This window comes from Leptosomus discolor, chromosome 1 (assembly GCF_034619465.1).
Source record: "Leptosomus discolor isolate bLepDis1 chromosome 1, bLepDis1.hap2, whole genome shotgun sequence".
NCBI classification, from domain to species: domain Eukaryota; kingdom Metazoa; phylum Chordata; class Aves; order Leptosomiformes; family Leptosomidae; genus Leptosomus; species Leptosomus discolor.
In genome coordinates, this window is record NC_141391.1 from 154,649,088 (window position 1) to 154,673,204 (window position 24,117).

Here is a 24,117-nt window from a genome sequence, read left to right on the forward strand (position 1 = left end):
TAAAAATTTTAGGTTTTTCCTAAGGGCATCCAGAGCTCCTTAAAATTTCTGCTGCTGCCTGACCATTTCTGAAGACTTAACACAGAGATATAACAGGTACTGTTTAACTGATGACAAGTGAGGGGAATGGGAGAATAAAAGGAATGCAGGAAAATGTAAGGATGGAGGAGGGTTTGGTTGGGTGTTTTAATGTCCCAGTTAGTTTTGTTCCCCCACACCCTCTTTTCTCTTTCCTTTTTTTTTTTTTAAATAAATTGTACAGATGAACATTGGAGAAGTTCATGCTACTTGCTGGAAGCAATAAAGATAAATTTCCGTGGCCCATGGATTCCACAGACCTTTGAGTGTCCCGCCTCATCCTTCATGGGCTAACTTATGGAACCTAACCGTTCCGTGGCAAGACTCAGTAGCCCTTAGAAACTGGTGGCATGTCCTCGGGTATTTTCCACGAGAGTGAGAGACACGTTGATTCCATCAGCTTCTTCCTCACACGGTGCCCGAGTGCCTCAGGTACAGCCTTGCGATTTCCAAGGATCCTCTTCGACATTTTCAGACATCAGACTGCTGTCTCCAGATCCTCATGGGAAACCATTTGGTAGTTTTGTCGACTCTCCAGGTAGGAGGCCAGATCTGGGTCACCAGCTTGCTGAGCCCTGTCACGAGGGGTCTTACCCTATAACAAAGAAACATGAAGAGAAAGAAGAACAAATATTTGGAAGAACAGATAAAAGCACGACACAGAGAAATAATTACAAGAAGCATAGGAGCAAATTTGGAGAATTAACTAATTTGTTATACAAGTTCATGTTAAGTCAAGTTTTTCTACCAGAGTCATGAGATTCTGAAGATTTTCAAAGCCTTGTGTGGTTTAGGACAAATCATGCAGTTCTGCAAAGACATGCTATTTGGTACATCACACAGAAGGGCTCACATGCTGGAAGGAACCGATTTTTCATTCTAAGGCTAAAATCCCTACGTGAATGAATATGATGTACAGTGCTGCAGCTGACACTTTGAAAATTGGACTTCACAGACTACACACTTTGCTAAGGCCTAACATTTGACATGAGTTCAACGTGTCACATTCTATCTCAGGTACAAATAATTTTTCAGTGCATCAATTTGCTACTCCCTTATCTGAGCTACCTTATGAGTATTGTTAAATGGGACCACAAATCTTGATTCTAAACTATGAAGAAATATCGCAAACATATTAATGTGTGTCCACAAAAACAATCCTGCTTCTTGGATTTCTGGGCAAACGAAGATTAACAAGTGAAGCCACTTGTCTGGATTTTCAGCTGTTACAGAAATTATCTTTTGCAATGTACAGTACTCTCATCTGAAAAAGAGATGGCCTCTCTCTCCCCATTATAGGCTACCCCATACAGCATAACATGGAAGGAATTGGTTTTAACTGTCTTGCTGCAGCAAAGGTGCTTCTGACTCTGGAACCCAGAGATCCAACCACCTCTCAGCTGCTGACCACAGGATGCTTACGTTCAGAAATAGCACAGGGGCAGCTTCTGGACCATGTTCCTAAGACATCAGATTGTTGTATTGACAGAATATTCCCAGGGTTCCATTTTCACATTTTGCCCAGACTTCTTTCTCAGCCAAGCGTACACTGGGAGAGGTCTGTGGTTAGTGTCACATCAGTGAGCATAAGGGCAAGCGAGGGCAAAAGAAAATGGTTAGCCATCCTCACAAAGCAAGTCAGCCACAATAATCAAGCCTCATAGATGCTATGCAATCACAAACCAAGGCTCTCCCCAGGTGGTCCTTGCCCACAGGCCTCTCTTTTGACCACACAGGAGGATGCTGCTGCTGTGCCATGGAGATGCCTCATTCACACCCAACACACTGAATAGTTTTAGGCCAGGCTCTCACTATGGTGAAGATGACCTGCGTTGGGGACTGAACTGAAGTCTCTTGTACTTGTTTAAATCAATACAGTTTTCTAAATAAAAATAGCTTTTTTAAAAAGAGCTCCTCTTGGCACACATGAGGAAGCCTCAATCATGCAAACAGCAGGGACGGATGCTGATCGGTCTCGCTTGGCTGCAGTATTTTATAACTGGTTGACGTGGCTGGGTTACCTTGGAGTCCGTCTTTCTCAGAGAGGCTCCTGCATCCACCAGGAGCTGGCAGATGGCACGATGGCGCTGGCAGGCTGCCTTATGTAATGCTGTCTCACCCCTAGACCAAAGTACAGAAACCAGCAGTGAGACACATCACACCAATGTACATTTACGAAGTATGAGGTGCAGAGGACAGACAGAAGGATGCTGTATTCTGCGAAGTTCCCTCTTGCTGGCAGAGGTAGATTTGTGCACTCTCTCTCTTAGCACCTGCATCCTTTGACTCAGAAGGAAAGCCTGCAATGCACAAATAGCAGACGAAGAACTTCTGAGGGGTGGGAAAGAAACATGCATTGGTTTTATGTATTCAAAGGACTGAACGTCACATTCCCATCCAACCACCAGTTCTGCTAACTGCTGCAAACACAAACTAGCCACCTTCTTTCACAGCAGGCAACAGCAACAGTTTTTGTTTCTTCCTGCCATTTCTTTCCTCAACCCCATTCTTGGATGCATCCTAGAAAAATCCCTGCTCTCTTGGATGCATAAGAGCAAAAGCTGTGGTTTTGTTTTCCACCACTTGACTGGTGAACCACTGGGAAAGCTTGAACACATGCTTTTCAACAGAGAAGGCTGCATAGCGGGAGCAGATTTATTGCAAAGCTCCTCACTCAGACTGAGGCTATGTGTAACAGGATTCCAAACCTGACTGTAGTACCGAGGTTAAAGAAATCTATGTAGACTTGCCTAGAAAGAGGAGGAAAGTATGCTCTGAGTGGGTTGAAAGGTGTCCTTAATACTAGTGTCCAACAAGTAGGGCCATTACTTGACCTCCAAAATAACAAATTACAAGAAATATGTGTATAGAAGGACAAATCTTGCACCTACCCACCCAGAAAGTCAGAGTGCATACAGGAATTTCAGCCTCAGTCCACAACAGGGCAAGTTGAGGTATTACTAGGCAACTTTGTAATGAATCTGCCTCTGCTGCATGAGAACTAGATTCAGAATGGGATACTCTTCCCCCTGAGGATCAAAAGGCAAATTCATGCTGCCAGTTACATCTTGAACCTTTTCTTTTCAAGAGTTAGTGGTAGAGGGTCTTTTGTAAAGGGAAGCCCTCGTTGCCATGTTCACTTGCACTTTATTTCAGCGGCTGTGCTATGCTACTGGATGAAGGGAAACAGGCAGTCCATCCAGACTCCATCCCCCCTGGACTGCACACATGCTTTTTGTGCAGAACTCTTCTGGTGTTCTCTGTTAGCAGAGGAGGGCACTGTGGGATGAGGAATGGTAGGTTTAACCCCTATGAGAAAGGCAACTTTTGCTTTGCATATATTCTGTATGCTTCCCAGGATTACTCATGCTTCCCTTACATACACTTTGTGACACCTTGATTATAGAACAAGACACAGAGCAGTTGGGAATCAGTAAGTCAAGCCCTTTTTTTTTTTTAAAAAATAATAACAGGGGTGATTGAAGTTCTAACTATTTGAGAGAAATCTTCAGCTGCCCAGGTTGTGGCCTCTTGGGACAGCTAAGGCAGAGCACCCTGGATGAATCAAGAAGGGACTGAAGAAAGAGTGTAGTGCAAGAAAGGTAATTTCCTGACTTCTGGAATTTACTCTTCAGGTAGATCCCTCAGTAACTGGATGCCAGAAACATCGAAGCACAATGCAGGACCTATATTCCTCTAGAAAGATTAAGGTGGTGTGGGAAGCAATAGAGAGGAAGTCCTTTACGGAATTTAAGAAACATCTGGTTTAGACCAGAAAGCCACATATGAGGTGGTTGTTGTTTGGGTTTAGAGGTACTTTTGTTACCTTGTTTGTTTTCTGAAAAGCTGTGTCATTTTACAAGCCTTTTGATTTGAGAGTTTGTACTTGAACAAGAGAAGTCTGCTAGGCTAATGCACATCATATGGAGAACAGGGTAGGTTGTACTTACGTTTCACTGTCTGTCATGTCCAGTAATTCAGACGGACCTGCAAAAGACAGTCCGGTATGTCATATAGCATTTGTCTGCATGACTAAAAGAGTATGACTATGAGGAGAAGATTCCTGGTGCAAATACATAAAAGAAGCCAACTGAAAGCTCAATTTGCACAAATATGCCAAACTTCAAGGTAATATTTGCTTGTGCAAGCCCTTGCACTAGCAAAATTTTGAATGCACAGTCACTGCCAGAGTGTCAGCACCAGGGAGTAGCTGCCTCTAAATCATACTGGGAATGAATATTCATGGAGTTTATTTTCTCACTCTTCACCTTGCTCAATTAAATGGTTCACATAAGTACGGTGCATTGAAAAGGCTGGTATTCTGGAAACCCTGATATATTGCAAGTTAAAATCTATTGTTAGTATTAGAGGGAAAATGTCATTAGGAAGTTGAAATTAGCCAAAATTCCGTCATGAATGACATCCCTGTGCTACTCCATTTAAAAGCGTTATACAGAATGTAGATCGGGGTGGAATATTCCCAGCGGTCTTTATATTGATATGCAAATCCTGTACTCTACTGGTTAGCAATGATCAGGGAAGTAAGATCAAGAAAAACATAAAAGATTTTTGTTAAGTGGGACAAAATAATGCATTTATGCTAATGTTCTTTTGTCCTTGATATTCACTACAGGCAGATGTTTATAGCAGCAAATTCCATCATTGAATTACAGTGATATGGAAAGGCTAGGATCTGGATAGCATTTGAAATGAGAAAAACTTTTCCCTTTGCAGTCTGGCTTACTATTCTTCTCTCCACTGCTCTGGAGCATAGTGCCAGATGGTATGGGGCATTTAGCAAGAGGAACAGTGAAACTTTACAGGAATTTTCCTTCCTGTGCATGAACATTTCTCTTCAGCATGCTTTGACTTTGAAATCTAAGAGTCCTCAAGAGCTTACAGCAAATCTCACCTGAAACTGAGGAATTTCACACTACTTGCTTACAAAGGCCTACACACAACCCCTCTATGCTCCTTTCACTCTGAGTGTGTGTCAAAATGGACCAGAGCAGCCTGTCTCTCCTTCACTGCTTTTACAACACACACATGCAGTTATCATCAGGGGCAGACAGCTGCCTCAGCTCCTGGAGCTGCAGGTAGCTCCTTCACTTCATCTCCTGTCATCATGACAAAGGGGTGGTCAAAGAAGTAGCATGCTTAGTCCTCAGCGCACAGAACATTGCATACCTATCATGGCAGTTCTCCAAACTCATTAGCCACTGCTGTTTTTAATGCACAGCACCCTGACTCTACTGCCACACATCCTCATCTCCGCACTTGGCAGTTATGTGTTCGCTTCTCCCTATCAAAAAGAACAATCACTCATGGCCCTTGAGCTCCCATAAGCATGAAGAAGGATACAGGGGGATAAGCAGGGCCCCTTGTTAAGAGGAAAGAAAAATAATGCCTGGGAAACTAAAAAGAAAAAAACCACCACAGATGTAGGAAAAGACTACTTTACATCTCCCAAGAGAAAATCATGTTCTCTCAAAAATAGAGGCAATTTCACATGGCTTGCTGCAATGCCACATCCCAGTGACACATAACCAGGAATGGCCTGAAGTGTGTTAGAAAAGACACTGCCAACTAAACTATTATTTCTGTTCATGGATGGGACAGGGAAGGTTGTGGTGCAAAGGTGGAACACAGCGACTGGGCTGGCTGCATTGGGCATAGAGGTACTTGCCCTGGGAAGCAGAAAAAGGTGTTTAAAATGTTAGGAGAAGGGATGGAGAGAAGTTAGAATAATGTGACTTGAAAGGGAGGAGAAGCTGGAGCAGTGAGTCTGGAGAGACAGGAAACCAAGAGTAAAGGAAAACTGGTCTGGAGCAGGAAGAAATTAGCATGGCTAGGACAGAGGAGCTGAGTGCTGAGGCCTGAGAGGGCAGTCCACTGAGTACAGACCTGAGAAGGTGCCAGGTACATCCTGCCTGTGTGCTAAGGGTGCTAATGTGGATACTGTCCCAAACAAAGCATTTCATGGGGGTGCCCCAACTCCATCCCAGTCACACATAAGGGCCAGATATTAATCAATTAGCAGCAGAACATGGTACCAGGCAGGATTCATTTGTTTCATTCTTTCTGGCCTGTCTCTGAAGTGGAATGTCCCAACTCACACACAGCCTGAGCTGTGCCCTTTACTTCTTTATTTTATTTTCACTTGTGCTTCTCTTAAACCATCTCACGCCCTCCTCCTAATTCCCTTTCCCCTCTTTTTTGGACCTCATTTTTACATCAGTCTCCCTGGCGCTGCCAACCGACCATTCCAAATCCCCCTCTGCCCCGGGACAAAAGCTGCACAGATGTGGGAAGGGCTGGCACTGGGAAAGCTAACGGCACTGTCATCCTGACCCAGCGGGGAGGCGGCTGTTTTACTCTGGGACAAGAGGCAGAGAAAGAAAAGGGGACCAAGGCGCAGAGAGAGAGAGGACAGAATAACCCAATAGAAATCCGGAAGGGAAATGCATGAGTGAGATTTCTATCAAGGAAAACAGCAGGGGGGGAAATAAAAACAAAAGATAGAAATGTGTGGAGAGGTGGAGGGAAGGAAAAAAAAAAAGAGAGAGAAAGAGAGTAAGCCACTGGGGGGCTAAAGAATGGCGGGATGGGGACAGGGGGGTGGGGGTAGAAGTTCGCATGAAAGGAGCTGAAAAGCATGACGCACTGAGGGGAAGCCCAGCTGAGATCACTCTCTTTCCTTAACATCTCCGATAGACTGTCTGTGTAGAATTATTAACTTCATTCCTTCTCTCCTTCTGCCCCCTTTCACTCCACCAAAGCCCCTCTCCAGTTTCTCAGGAGGCAAAGGAACCTGAGCTGGGGATGGGAGGAGGGAAGGGGACACTCGAAAGCAGCTGCCCTTTAGCTGAGCTCACTGCAACATAAAAGAGAGACTAAATGACCATATTTCAGAGGCATTTCCAAAATATACAGCACCATGCAGTCCAAAAGGCCTCCAGCCTGCCGCACACCCTGCCCTCTCCAATGGATGTGGTTACAGCTACCCACAGGAGACCCACAGCTGTTAACCCCTACCAGTCTCTTGTCCCGTGAGTACTTCAAAGTGGGGAAGAAGTGTATTTGATAATGTCAGACATTATCAACATTTCTGGGTGTTCATCTTTGTTTAATAACTTGATTGAAGTTGTTAACTGGGGGCAAAAACTGGATTTGGTTCCTTACCTGCAAAGAGGGAATATTTTAAAAGTAATAGTAATCTGCAAAGTCAGACTATTTCAAGCCTTCCCTCAACTCCACACTCCTCTTTTTACCCAGTGTGAAGATTAAGTGTCTGTTTGTTACTGCTAGTGTCTTTTAGCTCAGAATTTCCACTATAACACAGAGGGTGGTTGGGCTATGGGAGCATGCCTTTCATCGTCACTGTCTCTCAGACATATTGACCTAAAATTTGGTAAACTTACACATTAAAATAGACTATTTAATACCTTATGCCTTCTAGAAAAATTACACTGTTTTCTGCTCTAGGCTCCTCAGAAATATCCACTACCCTAAAACAATCTGCAAATCTAGACATACTGGCAAATGTCAGGCAAACTCACTCTCCTTCAGTGTTGCTTCCTGATGACTATTAAAACTTTGACCCCGAGATACAACTCTGCTACAGCAAAATTTTCCAAAAGACTTCTTTGAAACTCCTGAATCTGGTCAGGATGCAAATCTAAACTCAGTGATGGCTCTTCATTGTTGACTTCGCAGTGCTGAGAGTAATGAAAGCATCCTCCTTCTTAACAGAGGATGCTATCTAATTGAGCAAGGACATTGAGGTTTGAAGTCACAGAAAGGTTCAGGATGGGATGCTTTACTGACTGTTCCACCAGAAGTTCCCACCACAAACTCCTAAAGCAATTGTAAACTTCTTTCCTCTCTTCTGTTTAAAATTAAAATGCCCTAGATGAACTACAGAATTCTTGATTGTCTTTTGAACCTCTAGAGAATAGAAGACATGGAGAAGGCAAAACTTGGAATGTCTTGTATAATGGTTATAAATCATAAATATTTCAGAACTGCCAGATAAAGACACCAAGCCAAGTTTGATTTCAAATACAGATGATGATTTAAGAGGTCCTTTTTATAACAGAGCTTATTAAGCCCTCCCTAATTCTGTTTCTGTTAAGCGAGTAAACAGTTAACTCTTCTCTAATGTGTATGCATTAGGGTATGAGACAGTTGCTGACTGCAGCACTAAACAGATGTGGTTCTGATACCTACTGAGTTTGGCCCCCAGTTTCAAGCTAAGTGTTCCTTAGCCCAGCTACAGACAGATCTTAAAAGGAGACCCCTCCTACTACAAGCAAAAAAAATCCCTGATTTAGAAAGGCAGTCTTGAACAACAGATAGGTCTGTATATCTGCCCTTCCTGCACAGGGGATAGAGAGAAATGGTTTTGCAGGAACAGCAGCCAACACAACTGTTCCTGCAGCAATAAGCAGCTGTTGTTCTGACACCTACTACATTGGTGCTTCAGCTGCTATTCCAGGCTTGTGCTAGTCCACTGCTAAGTATCTGGCAATACTGCATAGCAGTCTCCTTGTGTGACTCATCTCTGCTTTTTCTAATTTAAGAAGGGTTATTTTCCTCCCCTTAATATCTGAAATCATTCCAATTAAGATCACAGAATAACCTCTCGCATTAATGTCCCCTGCATGTTTGCAACAAGCATAGATTCATCTCCACAAAGGACAGTCACGGCATCACTACGCCATTTTCTCTCCTTCATAATCCCAGTGCTATGGGCAGGGGGGGATTCTCCACGTCTGTATCACATTTACTTAACCCCACTAGTTTCACATTAGTCAGTTAAAATTCCTGGTATGGTGTGTTTTGCCTTGTTCTGTTGTTGTTGTTGTATTTTAAAGATATTCAGAAGATTTTCCCTGTGTGATTAATAATAGGTTTTCTGTGCTGTGTGCTGGAGGGTATTTTGCAGTGGAACTCTTATTAACTGTCTCCAGCCATGTATGGAAGCAGACAAACTACAAAGGAAGTATGGCTGAGCAGAGGTAATTGCTAGAACAGGAGTAAGACCCATTTTTATCAAGGGTGGATATCAGCAGAAATGAGAAGCTAGATACAGGGAAAGCCTCAGATATTAGTAGTGTTGGATAGGGTCTTACACACTAATTAATGTTGAGAAGATGCCAGATGTCAGAGAACGTAACACAAAAACAAAAACAAGGACATTGTGATGATGATGATTCAGCAAGAGAGCTCATTTGTGACTGAGAAGTGTCCAGGGTAGAAATGAATTTCATTAATTGCTTGGTGGGAGAAGAGAGGAGGCCCCTATTAGAGCATTGTCCCATGCACTCTCTGATCCCCAGAGAATGTTAAACAAACAATGCATTTGGAGAAGCCCAGAGGACGTATGTCTGGAAAGCTGCAAAAGCTTCCTGCCATCCTTGGGGATAAAGGGGGCAGAGAGGAACTGAGCTGACATTTGCTCAACCTTCTGGTTTGTCTTTGTCTAACAGTCCGTAATCCCTCACATTTCTCTATTCACTTCACAAATTCCCATGGATTCCCTGCTTGCATCCTTACTAGCTTAAATGTTCTCATTTTAAACCTTCACCAAAGGAAAAATAACTGGGTCAGACTATAAGTAAGTTAAGGTATATGTGCCCAAGAAAAATCCTGGAGAGGCAGCCATAATAGTGAATTGGCACAGCTTGTGCGCTGTGAGAAGAGACCAGAGACAGTAAGAAAATTAAGCGAAATTACATCTGTCTATAGAATTCAGAGGCACGTATACACAATGTGACTAATGAGATAATCCAGAGAAGTTAAATAGGAGGTAGAGTTAGCACTGGTAAGACTTGTTACAAATGGGGAGAAAATTAGCCAATATTTGGATATAAGGCCAACTACACTTAGCTACCCATGTGTAGGTATCTATACATAACAGAGCGAAGTAGCAGTTTAGACCCCCTCAGTCAGGTATCTGAGGTACAGCTCAATTGCCCACACACAGATATTCTGTGCCATTCAATACGCCTAGGGGCAGGTCCTGGGATGCATTTGGCATGACAGTTGCTTGGTTGGGCTCCAGCTGCCAGTCAAGTATGGGTCTCCTACAGGCGTTTTATATGTTATCTTGTAGACCCATGCAGATGTCCTGGATATCCAGGGGCAAATGATATTTGTTATGTTTAGCTAAATGAATGAAGCACGTAGGTAACTGTCAGCTGGATCACTTGCTGGGCTGCAATGGCTACTTTGACTAGGGTTTCCCTTGAGCTAGTCATGCTAGAAGTCTGCTGCTGTTAAAGATGCCCTCCTCACTCCCATCTGCCACTGAAAGAGGACAGGTCTCCTCTAGTGCCTCTGTCATACAGGAGCAAATTAATTGAGTCGTGGATCTCTGTTGACAGTGCAGACACTTAGACCCAACAGATTACATGACACTTATATGTAAACACCTAAACTTAGGAGTCAAGCTTGAGCTAAATCCCACCCCACTTAACACAAATGTTAACAGATGGATTATTGCTTCTTCCTTTCCTATGAGTTTCCTTATGCTTTTTTCCTCTCTCTGTACAATTTCTGCAGTAACTTTTGAGCATTAGCTAATATTTAATCCAATTGCCAGAGGCAGTCTCTATGTTTAGTGCTAACATTGCTGCTGAAATAATATAGCTGATTTTGACATCCAGAAGTCAAAATAGCCATTGATATTTTGAAGAGGGATCAGAGAAGAGTTACCAGAATGTTTAAAGGACTAGAAAACATTTCCTACAGTGCAGGAGGCTGATCGCTAGGACTTTAGCTCTGCACACAGAGCAGTGACAATATTACTGTATCACTCTCCAGCAACCAGTGAACAAGATTATGGTAGATCAACAGGCAGAAACTCCTGAATGCAACTGCTTCAAATGTATGTACACACACAAATTGCTGCATAACCTGTGTAAGCGTGCCTGCAATCCTGTTACTGACAAAGATAAAAAGAGTTGAAAGGAAAAAAGGCAAATGGCTTGATCACAGCCTATAAACATAAAATGGAGATCATAAATTTTTGTTATCGTGTGGTCTTGAATTTAAGAGAGACATAATATTGGAACGTTGGATGGGAAGCTAGGCAAATCCAGTCTAGAAATAAACGCACAGATTCCTAACCAGTGTGTTATTAAATATTGAAATAATACCAATGGGTGGATGTGCTCTCCATCGCTGTAAATGTTCTAATGGAGATTAGATGCTTTCTACAACATACACTGTAATCAAAAAACAATTAGTTCAGAGGATTCCTATGCCAGAGGTCCTAACTAGAGCATCACACTGCTTCTTCACAGCCCCCCAACTGATGCAACTGAAAACACCTATCCTCCTCAAAATCCTCCTTTTGTTTCCATACTTTCCCTTTATCTGGAGCCACCGATGTCTTTGCAATCACATTCCTAGCCTCTTGGTCACACAGGCTGCAGGTGGACAGTTTGCTGAGGGTGGTCGAAGATGAGTGAGGACACTTCTAGCCACACGATGTTGTTTTACCCGCCTGGCACTTGGCTGAAGTACAGCTCTCTATGGCTTTTCCCCCTGTGACTCACCATGTTCCAGGATGTATTTCACAATCTCGCCATGCCCAGTCTTGGCAGCATAGTGCAACAAGGAGCAGTGATCAGGTCCTTGGATTAACAAATTAGCTCCTTTCTTACAGCATTCTATGAACTGCAAAAAAACCCACACAGAAGGGTAAGATGACAGGAGCAGAAAAACAAATATGCAGGCAAATTGTTTACCAATTTTCATAGCAGGTCAGTACAAAAATGGAATAAAATGAAGCAAAATATTACTTTAAAGCCAGCTTTTAGGCCCCAGTGAAAAAATATCTGAAACTAGAAGCATTGCCAATTATATGGGTTAAGAAGAGCAGTTTATTTTTCCTAAACAAAGAGACATTGCTACTCTGCTGGTGATGAATTATTGCTTGCTAGCAATGCTTGCAAACCACTTTTGGTGAAGCTGTTGGGATATTTTAAAACATATGTTTTTGACAGAAAATTCTGTCTTCTCTACTGAAAACTCCAACTTTTCCTCAGCACTGGAGACAAACACTTTCTGACTAAACCAGAAAACTCCAACCCAAAAATCCTCAGGGAAGTGGGGTTCAGCTGCCCCAAATCTCCCTTCTCACTCTCTGCCCCCTACCCAGGGCTGGCACAGGGGAAAGCACTACACAGGCTAAGAAGGTCAGGAAACAGCAACCAGCCAGGTCTCAGAAATGCTGCAAGGTCTGGGGCAGGGCAGTAGGGGAGATTGTAGTGAGGACCACTGCAGTAAACAGGGAGAGGATTGAAACAGTGGGGTATTGTTTATGATGCAGTATATCTGAAAGAGGGCTAGAAGCTTCCCTATCAAAGCAAACTCAGGCAAGAAGTCTTCAAGAAGCAGAAAGGGGACAATATTTTTTATGACTGCAGGTTGAAGGACTGCTCCCTAGATGCTGCAGCCACAAGCACAGGGGCGGAGGTATAGAAGGGGCACCTGCAGGCAGAGTTTGCCCAACAGTACTGTCATTTTTACAAATGTCTCCAAGCAGGCTTCTTGCAGATAAAATTGCAACCATTAATCACAGTCCTCATCCAAATTCGAGGGCATGTTTTCAAATCCTGACTTGGCTACTGAAAAACACAGCCTGAGTAACTGTCAGATGTGGAACTTCAGACTTTGGGCACAAAATATATTCGCATGGGTGCCTTTTCCTCCCAATAACTAACAAGACCAAGACACTACGTGCTCTGAGACGTCCATCAGATGATAAAACAACAAGCTGAGGTTTGTTCTACCTGGTCTGGTGGTTGCCTAGGTAGGAGTTAAGAAATCTCTAGCAACTCTAGGGGCTTGACCACCAACCTCACTGCCATAAAATATCCTTTACTGTGTAAGGATGTGTCAGAACTACCCTGCTGTTCAGTGTTACATTTACCAGTATAGTAATTTCCCTGTTAGTAACTGACACATTGCTCTGTGCAGTGCTCTATGAATCCTGGGCTGAAAGGTGCTGTCTAACACCAGATCCTATTCACTTGAATTTCACATCTCACCTGACTGATGTGTTCCCCTAATATTCAGGGTTTCCTGGAAAGGTTGTAAAATAGCACTTGCCAGCAGTCCTTACAGCAGTCTATTTAGGTTTTGGGCAGAGGTGTGATAAAATTTACAGTATATCAGACCTTCAAAAAGTGCTCTGTACTTACCTTCAGCAGATCACCAGCTATGACTGCCTGTAAAAGTGCTGCAGAAGATAAACAGAAAACTAATGTTAGACAGAAAGTATTATGAACACAGCCTCACAGCTGAGAACATAGCTCATAGTATGTGCAAATTAAGACCAACGCCTCAATCCACTTGCATTCTCATATACTATCCAATCCACTTGCATTCTCATATACTATCAAAACCAATGCAAACCCTGCACTGGCAGGCAGATGTTACATGAAAGCTGTATGGACATTAAGCCAGAATTTCCAATGCTGCCTTGGAACTGTATGCTTCTATCTGAATTTTTGTCTTGAGACACTTCAGGGACCTTTTAACAGTGTCCACAGGATGGGCCCAAGTCTCTGGCACCTGAGTCATCACTGAAGGTGTCAATGTCAACCACAGAGAACCTGAAAGCATCCTCAGACCTCTCAGACTTTATTCATACTGATGATAGAGTGGTCAGTCAGCCTCAAATACATTGAGAGTCTCGAGTTGCAGATGATTAGGTGTCAAAATGTAAATTTCTTAGTAATTATTTATATTACAAAATCATTTTGACATGCTGGTGGGCAGCAAGTCCCCTGGGTTTGGCAGGCAGGGTCAAACACAGAGCAGGAGCCAGTTCCCACCTTTTTAGTCTTCGTAATTTGAACAGACACAGAAGGAAAGAGAGACAAAGAGAGGCGAAGTGAACAAAGGCTCACAGCAAGGTAGGACAGAGCTGTGCACAGAGCCGGGGGCTGCTCACTATCCACTACTGTCTGCCTCATGCCTGTTAAAAAGGAGGAGGAAGGCAAAAACCTAGGACTCTAGTGCCCCATGTACAGGCTGCATTCAGCTAAAAACACCATGGTGGCAAGTAACCACAAACGTGAGAAGTTGTTACAAATCTACTGCTATGCGGCTATTTCCTTCTTTTCTCCACCCTCTCCCTATCATGATATATATAGTAAAAAATAATTATGAATAATCTTTCTGGGAAAACACTTACTTGATTTGCATCTTAGAAAGCATTAAACATCTGCCTTAGTTCATACTTTTTGAAGAGCACCTAAGCCCATTTCTGTCTTTGAGTCTAGGCAGCGCAATCAAGTCAAGCATTTGCTCAAGTGCCATCCTTGATAAAGATGCCAAAAGTTCATGTAGGGAGGCAAGGGGGAAAGAAAACCATAGTATAGCCTTGGCTCTGAAAAATAACACATAGGAAACTGCACAGTGTGAATTCCACAAGGAGCTTCTTATAGCTTCAGAAATGACGACACATCCCAACCAAACACTGCAGAAGAGGAAGGGCATGCAAAGACGACTCAGCAAATGTCCCTTTCTTCGAAAACCCCTGGGATTGCGCATGGCTTTCTGGTCTCAGCAATGCCTCATGGCCTGGCCATGCAGCAGCGGGAAATGCAAAAACCCAGTCCAGCTAAGCTCTGACTTGGGAATGCAGTAGCAGCAATTCTTGTAACATTGGATTTAGGGCAGTTTTACAATGACCATGAACTAAACTAAGCCCTACAAAACCTCCCTGGCATCTGTGGGAGCCAGGGTTTGAGGAATGGAAAAAGACAAACACCAGCAGGTAAGAGCTAGAACTGGAAAGATACATGTATATTTTTTCTTCAGATTTCATTTTCTGTGGTTTACATCGTTTTTGTTTTTGTTTTTGTTTTTTTTCCCCCAGTAGTTCTAATACTGGCTCAGCCAAAATTAATAGCAGAGCAGAATTTAACCTTTGTGTCATTCATTTTATCTTTTGCCTCCATTTTCGCTGATCTGGTCTGACTGCCACGTTTATTCTGTGGGCTACTGCAGTCTGGACTTGGGTGTAAATATTTTGCTCTCCTCACATACGTGAAAATCAAATGAACTGGTGACACCAGCTTCTCATTGCCTTCAACAAGCAGTATTTTAAGACATGGCTTCCCTGAAGTTTGCTTCCTAAGAGGCAGAGATACATGTTCTTATGCAAACCATGCTTAAGACTATAGTTCAGAAAAGCCAGGAGACAGATCTAGAAAACTATGAAGTGGAAAGAAAAGCCTGGAAAGTTGTGAGTGTTGAGTATCTGTAACCAGAGGTTGGTCTTGTGATAAGGCTATTACGATAAACCAGCTCTAAAACACGTTCAACATAATTAGACTAATCTTCTCCTCTTTTTCCTAAGCCTCCAATCCAGCAAAGCATTTAGGCAGATCCTTAGCTTTGATCTAATTGCATTCTTTTCACCAAGTCTACCTGCACACTTAAAATTAAGTGCTTTGCTAGAGTAGAACCTATTGCATAAACGAATACATTGCAGATCAACAAAACCAGCTGGCATAACAGACAGATTAGACTATAGTAAAATAATTCAGTGCTATAAGTCAGGATGCTGGAAGACTTAGAAGCTATTGAACTAGAAATGGAGAAAGGTTCTTTAGCATAGAGAACACGTTTACATAAACATATGAATGCTGCTTAGCACGCTAACCCCATAAATCCAAATCGGACTGCTGGGCATATTGAGGAGGAGGGTGCAGATGGCAAAAATCACCTGGCTGTTAAAGAGATGGTGAAACAAGCAAGCAGATGGCATTGACAAGAGAGAGCAGACTGAGAAACTGGACAAAAAATGCTGTTAACATGCAATGCCAGGCTAGCTTTAAATTAAAGAAGATTAAAGTAAGAATGGTTTTATTTCTTCTGAGAAACATTGCACCACTGGTGTAATATATAACATGAATTATGCAATTGTTTTATCATATCATAAAACACCTTCAGGTCTTAAAGATGCCTAAAAAACTACTTGATTACTTGATTTAATAAATATTTAAATCAAGCCATAATTTTCTCAGCTTCTCCTAAGACAAGCATTTGTCATAACTAATAAGACTGTTTTACTACCTTTTTCATTTATTTAGCATGCAGATTTATTGCTGATGAAAGGTGACAGCTTGACAAGACTGGAGACTGAAGTGCTCTGTCCATATAACAAGGAAGCACTCGGTCTGCTGCAGTGGTACACTCCCCAGGCTGCCTTCTCAGCAAAGCTCAACCCTCTCTACTGGTACACCCCTGCGGACAGCCCCATCTCCATCACTGAACTCTTTGCTGAAGTTGCCAGCAAAGGTGTCAATCACCACCCAGGGTGATGGATCTTGACAGAAACAATTACCTTCTACGATATGGACACCCAGAAATGCACACTATGTAACAGCTCCTAGAGACTAGCAACTTTTAGTTTCCACTAAGTGAATTTTGAGACAAGGTTTTAACCATCCCTGTGGGCCAACCTACAAAAGAAACCTCATTTAAAAAAACAAACAAACAAACAAAACCAAAAAAACAAAAAAACCCCAAACAAAACGAGCAAACAAAAAAAAAACAACCCCAAAACAGACAAAAAAATCCCACACACTTGACTTCCAAATTAAATATTGAACAGCTACAAGTGGATAATGCACTAACAGGAAAAAAGCCATGTTAAAAAGGCTGCTAATCGAATTCTGGTAATGCTGCAAGCTACCGCAGCTTGAGACACACAGAAAACACCTACTAGTACATCCACACATGCCGAAAACAACACCTTTCCTGAGGCATGTGTCACTCATATTATTTCTATGTTAGTGCCCACTGTTTCTATTTGAAACAGCTATTTTTATTTCATATTCTAAAAATGTATGTTAATGTCGCACAGTTACAATAAACATTTTTGTTTCCCAGCCGTAAAATCAACCTACTAAATCACAATTGCTCTCTGGTTCTGCATGTGAAGTCCGCAGCATTAAAACAGCACTGCAAAATCAGGCATTAAACACTGGGAAACAGAAAACGAAGGAGTGAGGTATTTGTACCCAGTAACTTCAGAGGTTGCCTAGAATGTCTCACAGGGCTGCCTGGATGGTCAGAAGAGAAAACAAACACCCTGTAGAGAGCAACCTGGTGTCTCTGCAATAGTTCCTGTTGCACATCTCCCTCCATGGACTACAGAAGTTCTAGGGAAAATGACCTCCAACTTGCAGTACCTAAATCAGGAGCCATACTAAGACAGAGAGAGGATCCTTCAGAATGGCATGATGCCGGGAGACATGATCACCTGTGAGAAGGACCACCAAACAAGGACAAAATGGTGGCTACTTCTTTTAAGGGTTTCCAAAGTATGATACTCCTGGGACCAGGCAATGCTCATGGTCTCAGAAATTTTGGGATCTCTTTGTATAACATACAGGTGCAGCATAGAACACTTTAAAAACGTAAGGGCTAACAAAGACAGACCCACGACTGCAACTCATTAAAAGAAGGCAGTAGGAGAGGGACAGAAGTCATCGCCACCACCTCACTTCAAAAGCAATGAAAATTCTCAGAAGCATCACGAGTAAGGAAAACCTCAACCAGCAACTACCCCCTCCTGTCTGCCCTGCAGGAAAATTCTTTCCTGATCCCAAAGCTGCTGATCAACTTAACGCCAAGAACATAAGTAGGGCTCGGCACCAGGCTACTATCATACCAGAATTTTGCTGCTAAAACACTTTCTGAAAAGAACATGGAGAAAAAAATTCTTATCAACCCTTGTAGGTAACATCACAGGATCACAAGGTTCCTTGTTTAAAGTAGTTTGGAAGTTAGTAAGTTAGTTAAATAATCAGTGCGTCAGTGAGAGGAGTTGGCTTTCACCGGAAAGAATCTCAAAGAACAGTACGCATCTGCAGTCTGCCACCATCAGTGGTACAGGAGTAATGTGTCTTTTTAGATGAGCAAAGTTATTCATTGACCATAAATATCTTCCAGAATTTACCTGTCAGATTGCACACCTGATCTGACCCTTTCCATACCAGTTGCACCCACTACTGCTATACAAACTAAGCCACAGTGAATGCTGACAAAAATGTATGGCTATTTTAAAGCTTTCACCATCTCCAGGCATTTCTTTTCTTTAGTGAGGGTCTAAGAACTGTCACTGGAGGGAGTAGAATTATTTAGAACTATGTTTAAAGTATAAATACCACACAAAGGAGTTGTCACATCCATGATTAAAACGCAGCCAATTTGAGATCTATGAATGAAAAACAGTGTGAGAGCAATGTATTACTTGCAGTAATACAGCTTACCATGGGTTAAAAAATACCATGCGAACAGTGCATCTGATCAGTGTATGGCAACGTCTAAGCATATGAGAAATTATGGCAGAATTCAACTACCGTAACTCCAACAGAACTAGGGCTCATAAAATCTTTAGCTCTTTCAAAAGACACAACAAAACAGCTGACGATCTGAAGTGATCAGGACCTTGTAGAAACCTCATTTATCAGGCAACCTCTGCAACTGTCCACCTCTTTCTAAGACACAGTTAACGCACCGATTCAGCACTTGGAATTGATATGCCATCCACATTCCAGTGCTGGCTGTTTCTTACTGGTTAAAGGCAGTTAATAAAAACCATTAGACGTTAGAGCTTTGGTATTGGGCTCCCAGAAGTTAAGCCTCAGTGTCCGTGACCATCTCCTGCTAGATTTGCCCAGGGGAACTCTTAAGGAACGTCTGATGAAATATTGCCTCACTCAAACCTGGCTGAGCTGATAACAAAGAAGAAAATGCAGCAGAAGGTGACATTACCAAATTTTTTGAGAATTATTAAACTTAACTTGGTCTATCATTATCTTCCAGAACATTTCCAGTTCTTTATTGCTGTTGTACGCTTTGTGAAATTCATAGAGTCAGAAATGTAAAGTAATTATTGTTTTACACGTTGAGAAGTTAAAAGCTGACCCCGACTAGAAGAGTGCTTTTACACAGCTGGAGTCTTCTGAGGTGTTAAAGATCAGCATTACAGAAATTATAAGAAAACGAGCCCTTGTTCTTAATTTCCCACTAGTTTTATAGAAATCAGTAATAACTTCTATTTCAGTCACTCAAAAAGCTATGCTCTCAAGTGAATGTGAAGTCCATACAGATTATAATTCAGAAATACATTATTTTCTCTGTAAACAACAATTTGCTTGTAATAGCTTTGTACAATCTAGTAAAGATCAAATCAAATATGAAAAACTGACAGTAACATAATTTACCTAAAAGTCAGTTCTGCACATTTCTATCTACTCTAGCCTTGACCTGCAGATGAAAGCGGTGGAGGGCACCATGGGGAACTGATTTGTGGACTGCTTCCCTTCTGAGATGACTGTGAAGACCAAGCATGTAAGATACAGAGCAGCACATACACTGAAGGATCTGCCAGTCCCATAGAAAAGTTTTAGGGATCTGTGGTGAAGAAGGGTTGCAAATCTCTGCATTTGAGCTTTTACAAACGCTTTGCCTCTTCCCAATATTTAATCTCTTTTAAAGTTACAGGAAAAAAAACCCCAACCTTTAAATATGCCAAAGTGTTGACATAACTGAGAAATTAAATTACGAAATTAATAACACACTGTTGGAATGACTGTGAGCTCGCAGGTCTTTGATCTACAGACAATCTCAAGTCTCACCAAAGCTGATGATGCTTAAACATTTCTCTTTGAAGCTAAGCTGAGTGGAAGGAGCAATTAAATGTTTCTTCATGTATTTTATGCACCTGCAAGTACTGGAAGCAACTACTGAAGACCATGGAAAAAAGTAAACAGAAGTTAAGTCCTGTGGGTTGAGGGGTCTCCTAAATGCTCTCCAAAAAACTCAGAAATAAATTATTAAATCTTTGTGTGGGTATAAGAGAGGCAAAAGGCTAGCAAAAATAAAAGCAGTAAAAGCAAAACATCTACTATGCAGCCCTGCTTGAACTTCTGCACAAGAAAAATCACTATTTCTCTCTTCACTGAAAAGGGACTTTACATGAAACAGCTGTCTGACTCTTAGAACCAAATTTTCCTCATGATAGAATGAGGCAAAACGTCCCTGAATATAGGCTAACTGGTTAGGCCAAAAAAGCTGCACCAAGCCCTTATAAGGGATATTCACCTCTTTTGGAGCCTGTTAGAACAGTGCACAACTTATGCCAAGATAAGGACACAAACATTTGTTCCTATCGTAACACCAGGACTGAATTTTTCCTTACAGCTGTGCACAGGAAAAGCCATGTTCAGAACAAAAAATGTAGTCCATTTTCATGAGAACACACTGTAAATACAGCACATGTACTGATGTGGAATCTGCCTGATCATAAAGCTTAGTAGTGCTGTTTGATGGTAAGACTCTTGGATGTATCCGTGTCAGGTGTTAACCTCAATCTTGTGGGGTTTTTTTATGCTAATGTTTACCTCCACATTGAACTAAAGCTGACCTGTAGGAAAAAGAAAAAAATTCTTGCACCAAACAGAAGAATATTTTTGGCCGATTTTTAAACTTTGGTGCTAAGCAATCAAAATGGAACAACTTCAGCAAAAAAACAGGTAACAGCCCAGGAGAATCAGTCTCACATTTCAATGCTCAGGAAAGAGGCTGCATTATAACTAAACAAGGGGCATTTTGATGGGGAACTTGTTTGCCTGTAAGCCTGAAGAGACATCTACTTATAAACACAATAATAGCTTACAAAGAAAAAAGTTTCTCACTAGCCTTTTTAAAGTCTAGTCCTGTATGTCAGCAGCATCTCTTTCTGATCTGACATCAGCTATGAGAAAGAAGATGCTGGCAGTCTACATCTGAAGCAGCTGCCTGGCACGGGAATGGGGAAAAGCTCCTGGACTTGCTAAAGGAGTTCTGTCTCAGCCCAAAGACCACATGACCACAATGGAAATATGACAGCAAAAATACATGCAGTTTAGAGGCTTTCTGCCTGAACATAGTATCTCTTGCTCTGGCTAAAGCAAAGTCTCATTGATTTTTAGTGTTTCCAAAATGTATTTGCTTGCTGCCACTACCCACTGTCTTAAACAGGTGGTAAACAAGATTTCCCCACAGGACTTCAGCTTTGGGAAAGGCATAGGCTTCTTAGGGAATCAGAGAGCAATGGCACCAGCCTAGGTAGCTCACGACAGCAGTGCTGTGAGGCACTACTTCCGTGAACAAAAACCAAATAAAGAACCTGAGAGCTCAAAATGCTCCCAAGAGACCAAGAAAACTGACAGCGCAGCAACCAAAAGCTCAAAAGCGCATCAGTTGAACAGCAGCCAGATACAGATGTCTGATGACTATTCAGCAAGGGGAATATTATGAAGGCCTTCACACAGCATCTGAAGCTAATCCATCTGTACAGGAAAAATGTGTGCATTCTCCTGTGGTTTGAGAAGCACTTTTGAAGCACACTGGCCTTCTGAATTAGTCATACCTCAAAAACATCTATTTCTAGGATTGCACAAAGAGGTGGAAAAATCTTCTAAACATTTGTGGGTTGTCCTTTAATTACAATAGTATCACATCCTGTGCAGATTCAAAGGAAAGAACTGACACAGTTTTGACTGCATCTGCTTGCCTAACTTGGGAATAAGATAAAAATTTTAACATGCAAAAAAATAATCCATTACTCAGGTTGTTATAAATATGCATTACAAACCTTTTCCTTTCAATAATTTTAGATTCAAACAACACACAGCATCAAACCACTGTTTAGAGAGGAAAAAAAAAAAAAAAAAAAGAAAAGTAAAAATAACCCGCACAGGCTTGCTGGAGGCAAAGAAAGTCTAAATTCTCACTTACACAGAAGTCCCTTCATACAATTCTGGAAGGATAAAGAAGCTTTCAAGCAGATGTAAATTACACTCAAGCTGCCTTTAAGGCCCCATTGGCACTGTCAGACTAGTTTAAAGGTACTTTGATGCCAATTAGAGTCCACCCTGAATTGTTTATGTGGCACTGGTGCTGAGCTGAGAGTGCAGTTGATAGTTAGGAGTGGAAGTATTCAGACCCTAATGCTGAACTTTCCCTGCAAGACCATTTAACTCTGATTTACAAAAGGAAGGGATGACCGTAAATAAAAAGGACTTCCTTTGTAAATGGTCCAAAAACCCAAAGAACAGTTGCAGATAAGCTAAGTACCATCTGGCAGACATAGTCACTTTTTTTTCTTTCCTTTTCCCTCACACCATTTTTATTTTTAAGCCAAGACAGGAACAATTAATGTCATTTTCAGGAGCGATGCGGTGGAGGAAAATGTGTCTGATCAAGTGAGAACACAAGGCAAGGAAGACTTTGGCTGACTAATGCAGCCACTTTATCAGTAGAGTGGCATTACTTTGACAGACAGAGAATTCTAGTTAAAATAATTAAGCAATGATCTATTTTTTATTTAAAAATAAAAAGGATAGCAAAAAAAGAACATGGTGGACCACACTGTTCTTCCCCCTTCCCTGACATGGTGGACCGTTACTATCACAGGCACTCCTAACACACTCCCTTCAGGTTTTTGCCACTGCAAGGCTGACTGCAGTGACTTTGCCTGGCAATATCTAAGTAACTTTTCCTCAACAAGCTAGGGCTTCACAGTAGGACTAAGTAATCTGAAAGTCAGTTCTAGAATTTATTTGCTAGCCAGAGTCTTCGGTGGGTGAAGTGAATAATTTTCTTGCTTTACTTTAACAAGTTGCCACTCTTACGTCACCATGAGCAGCCTCCATCAGAAACAAAAAGCAAGAGTGAAGTAGGTTGCAAGGCTACCCAGGGCTTCTGCTTGAAAATAGGTGCCCTGATTCAGATAAAACATTACTTAGTCCTACTTCCTCCTGAGGGGAAAGGGATAATGGCAGTGGCCATCTGCAAAGAAACGTTTCCCAGTTTTCCTGTTCAGATGCCCACATCTGCCAGATCTCTCCATCCCAGCTGCCTACTGACCCCTCAGCCTGCTTAGATAGGATGAGAGGTGGGGTTGCAGGCACCTTTTAAAGGTTTTGGGCAGAGAGGACTTCCCTCAGCCCTCGAGAAGTGCTTTGACAGAATGCCTTCTCTTACTATGGGTATCATGGGTCTGCATTCATACCAGCCTCTGCTGTGCTGAGAAGTGAATGAACTAACTCAGAGCCGATCTCCAAGCAACTGTTGGCTCAGCTGGCCACAGACATACTTTCAAAACACTATCCAGGAGGGCTTTCTTCCCAAAGTGGCTAATTAATCAAAATAAATACCTGCAGTCAGGAGCCCTCCACTGTACTGTCTTTGATTTGTTCAGAGAAAGCATTCCAAGACATCTCAATTTGTTGCTAGTAAACGGCTGCAACATCACCCTGAAGAATAGCACTTCTCAGCTGGAGCTGCACAAAACGACCACTCTCTCTTTTGAAGGAATCTGGTATACAAAACAGAGGTGCATTTTTTTTTTAATTCTACCAGCACTGAAATGTTTGGGTTCATCTGTAGTACCCTACTTGTCCTTTTATTCAGGACAGCAGGGTACTGAATAAAATACTCTTGAGGAGAACATCCCTTTGCAGATTATGACTACGAAGACTAGTAGGCAGCGTCTCAGAAAGAAGAAAGGAGGTTGAGAGAGTGAAGTCCATGTTCCCACAAGCTGCCAGGGACAACAGGAAATCCCATGTATTTGAGGTCCCAGGAAGTGTTCTCTGCTCTTGTGCTCTTTTCTGGGACTCCTACAGCCATCTTCCTTCTCGCATGCGTTCAGACTTCCTTTCTTTAATGGAGCAGACAGCACTGGAGAAAATCTCATAATGTATAGGACATTCTGTCTCCAAGGCAGGCGCAGATATTGCATAGCAAATCATTTTGCTGTATGGGATGGAGCTGCCACTGCCTTCCATGCACACACTTGATCACTCCCTTATAATTCATACACCAGCTTTCTCCATCCAGAGGGACATGCAGAGGCAGAATTACACCACCCACCCCAAGATTCCAGTTTGAACCTGGGCCAAGCAGTCCCTGTAGAAAACTCTTCAAAATAGTGGTGAATTTGAAGGTCACCAT

At 42.1% G+C, this 24,117-nt stretch overlaps 1 protein-coding gene across 4 annotated transcripts in view; it reads right to left on the reverse strand.

The window, feature by feature from the left end:
- Nucleotides 1-556: 556 nt before the first annotated feature.
- DGKI (diacylglycerol kinase iota) overlaps nt 557-24,117 on the reverse strand; it is a 215,022-nt gene continuing 191,461 nt past the window's right edge. For 3 of the 4 annotated variants that reach the window (XM_086467794.1, XM_086467820.1, XM_086467811.1), the window contains 5 exons: nt 13,293-13,330; nt 11,643-11,763; nt 4,029-4,065; nt 2,100-2,199; nt 557-673 (listed from right to left, as the gene is read on the reverse strand). In XM_086467794.1, the coding sequence (XP_086323920.1) occupies nt 557-673; nt 2,100-2,199; nt 4,029-4,065; nt 11,643-11,763; nt 13,293-13,330 (413 nt within the window). Of the gene's footprint in view, nt 674-2,099; nt 2,200-4,024; nt 4,066-11,642; nt 11,764-13,292; nt 13,331-24,117 lie in introns of those variants that run through there. The other variant, XM_086467801.1, reaches the window with a different exon arrangement.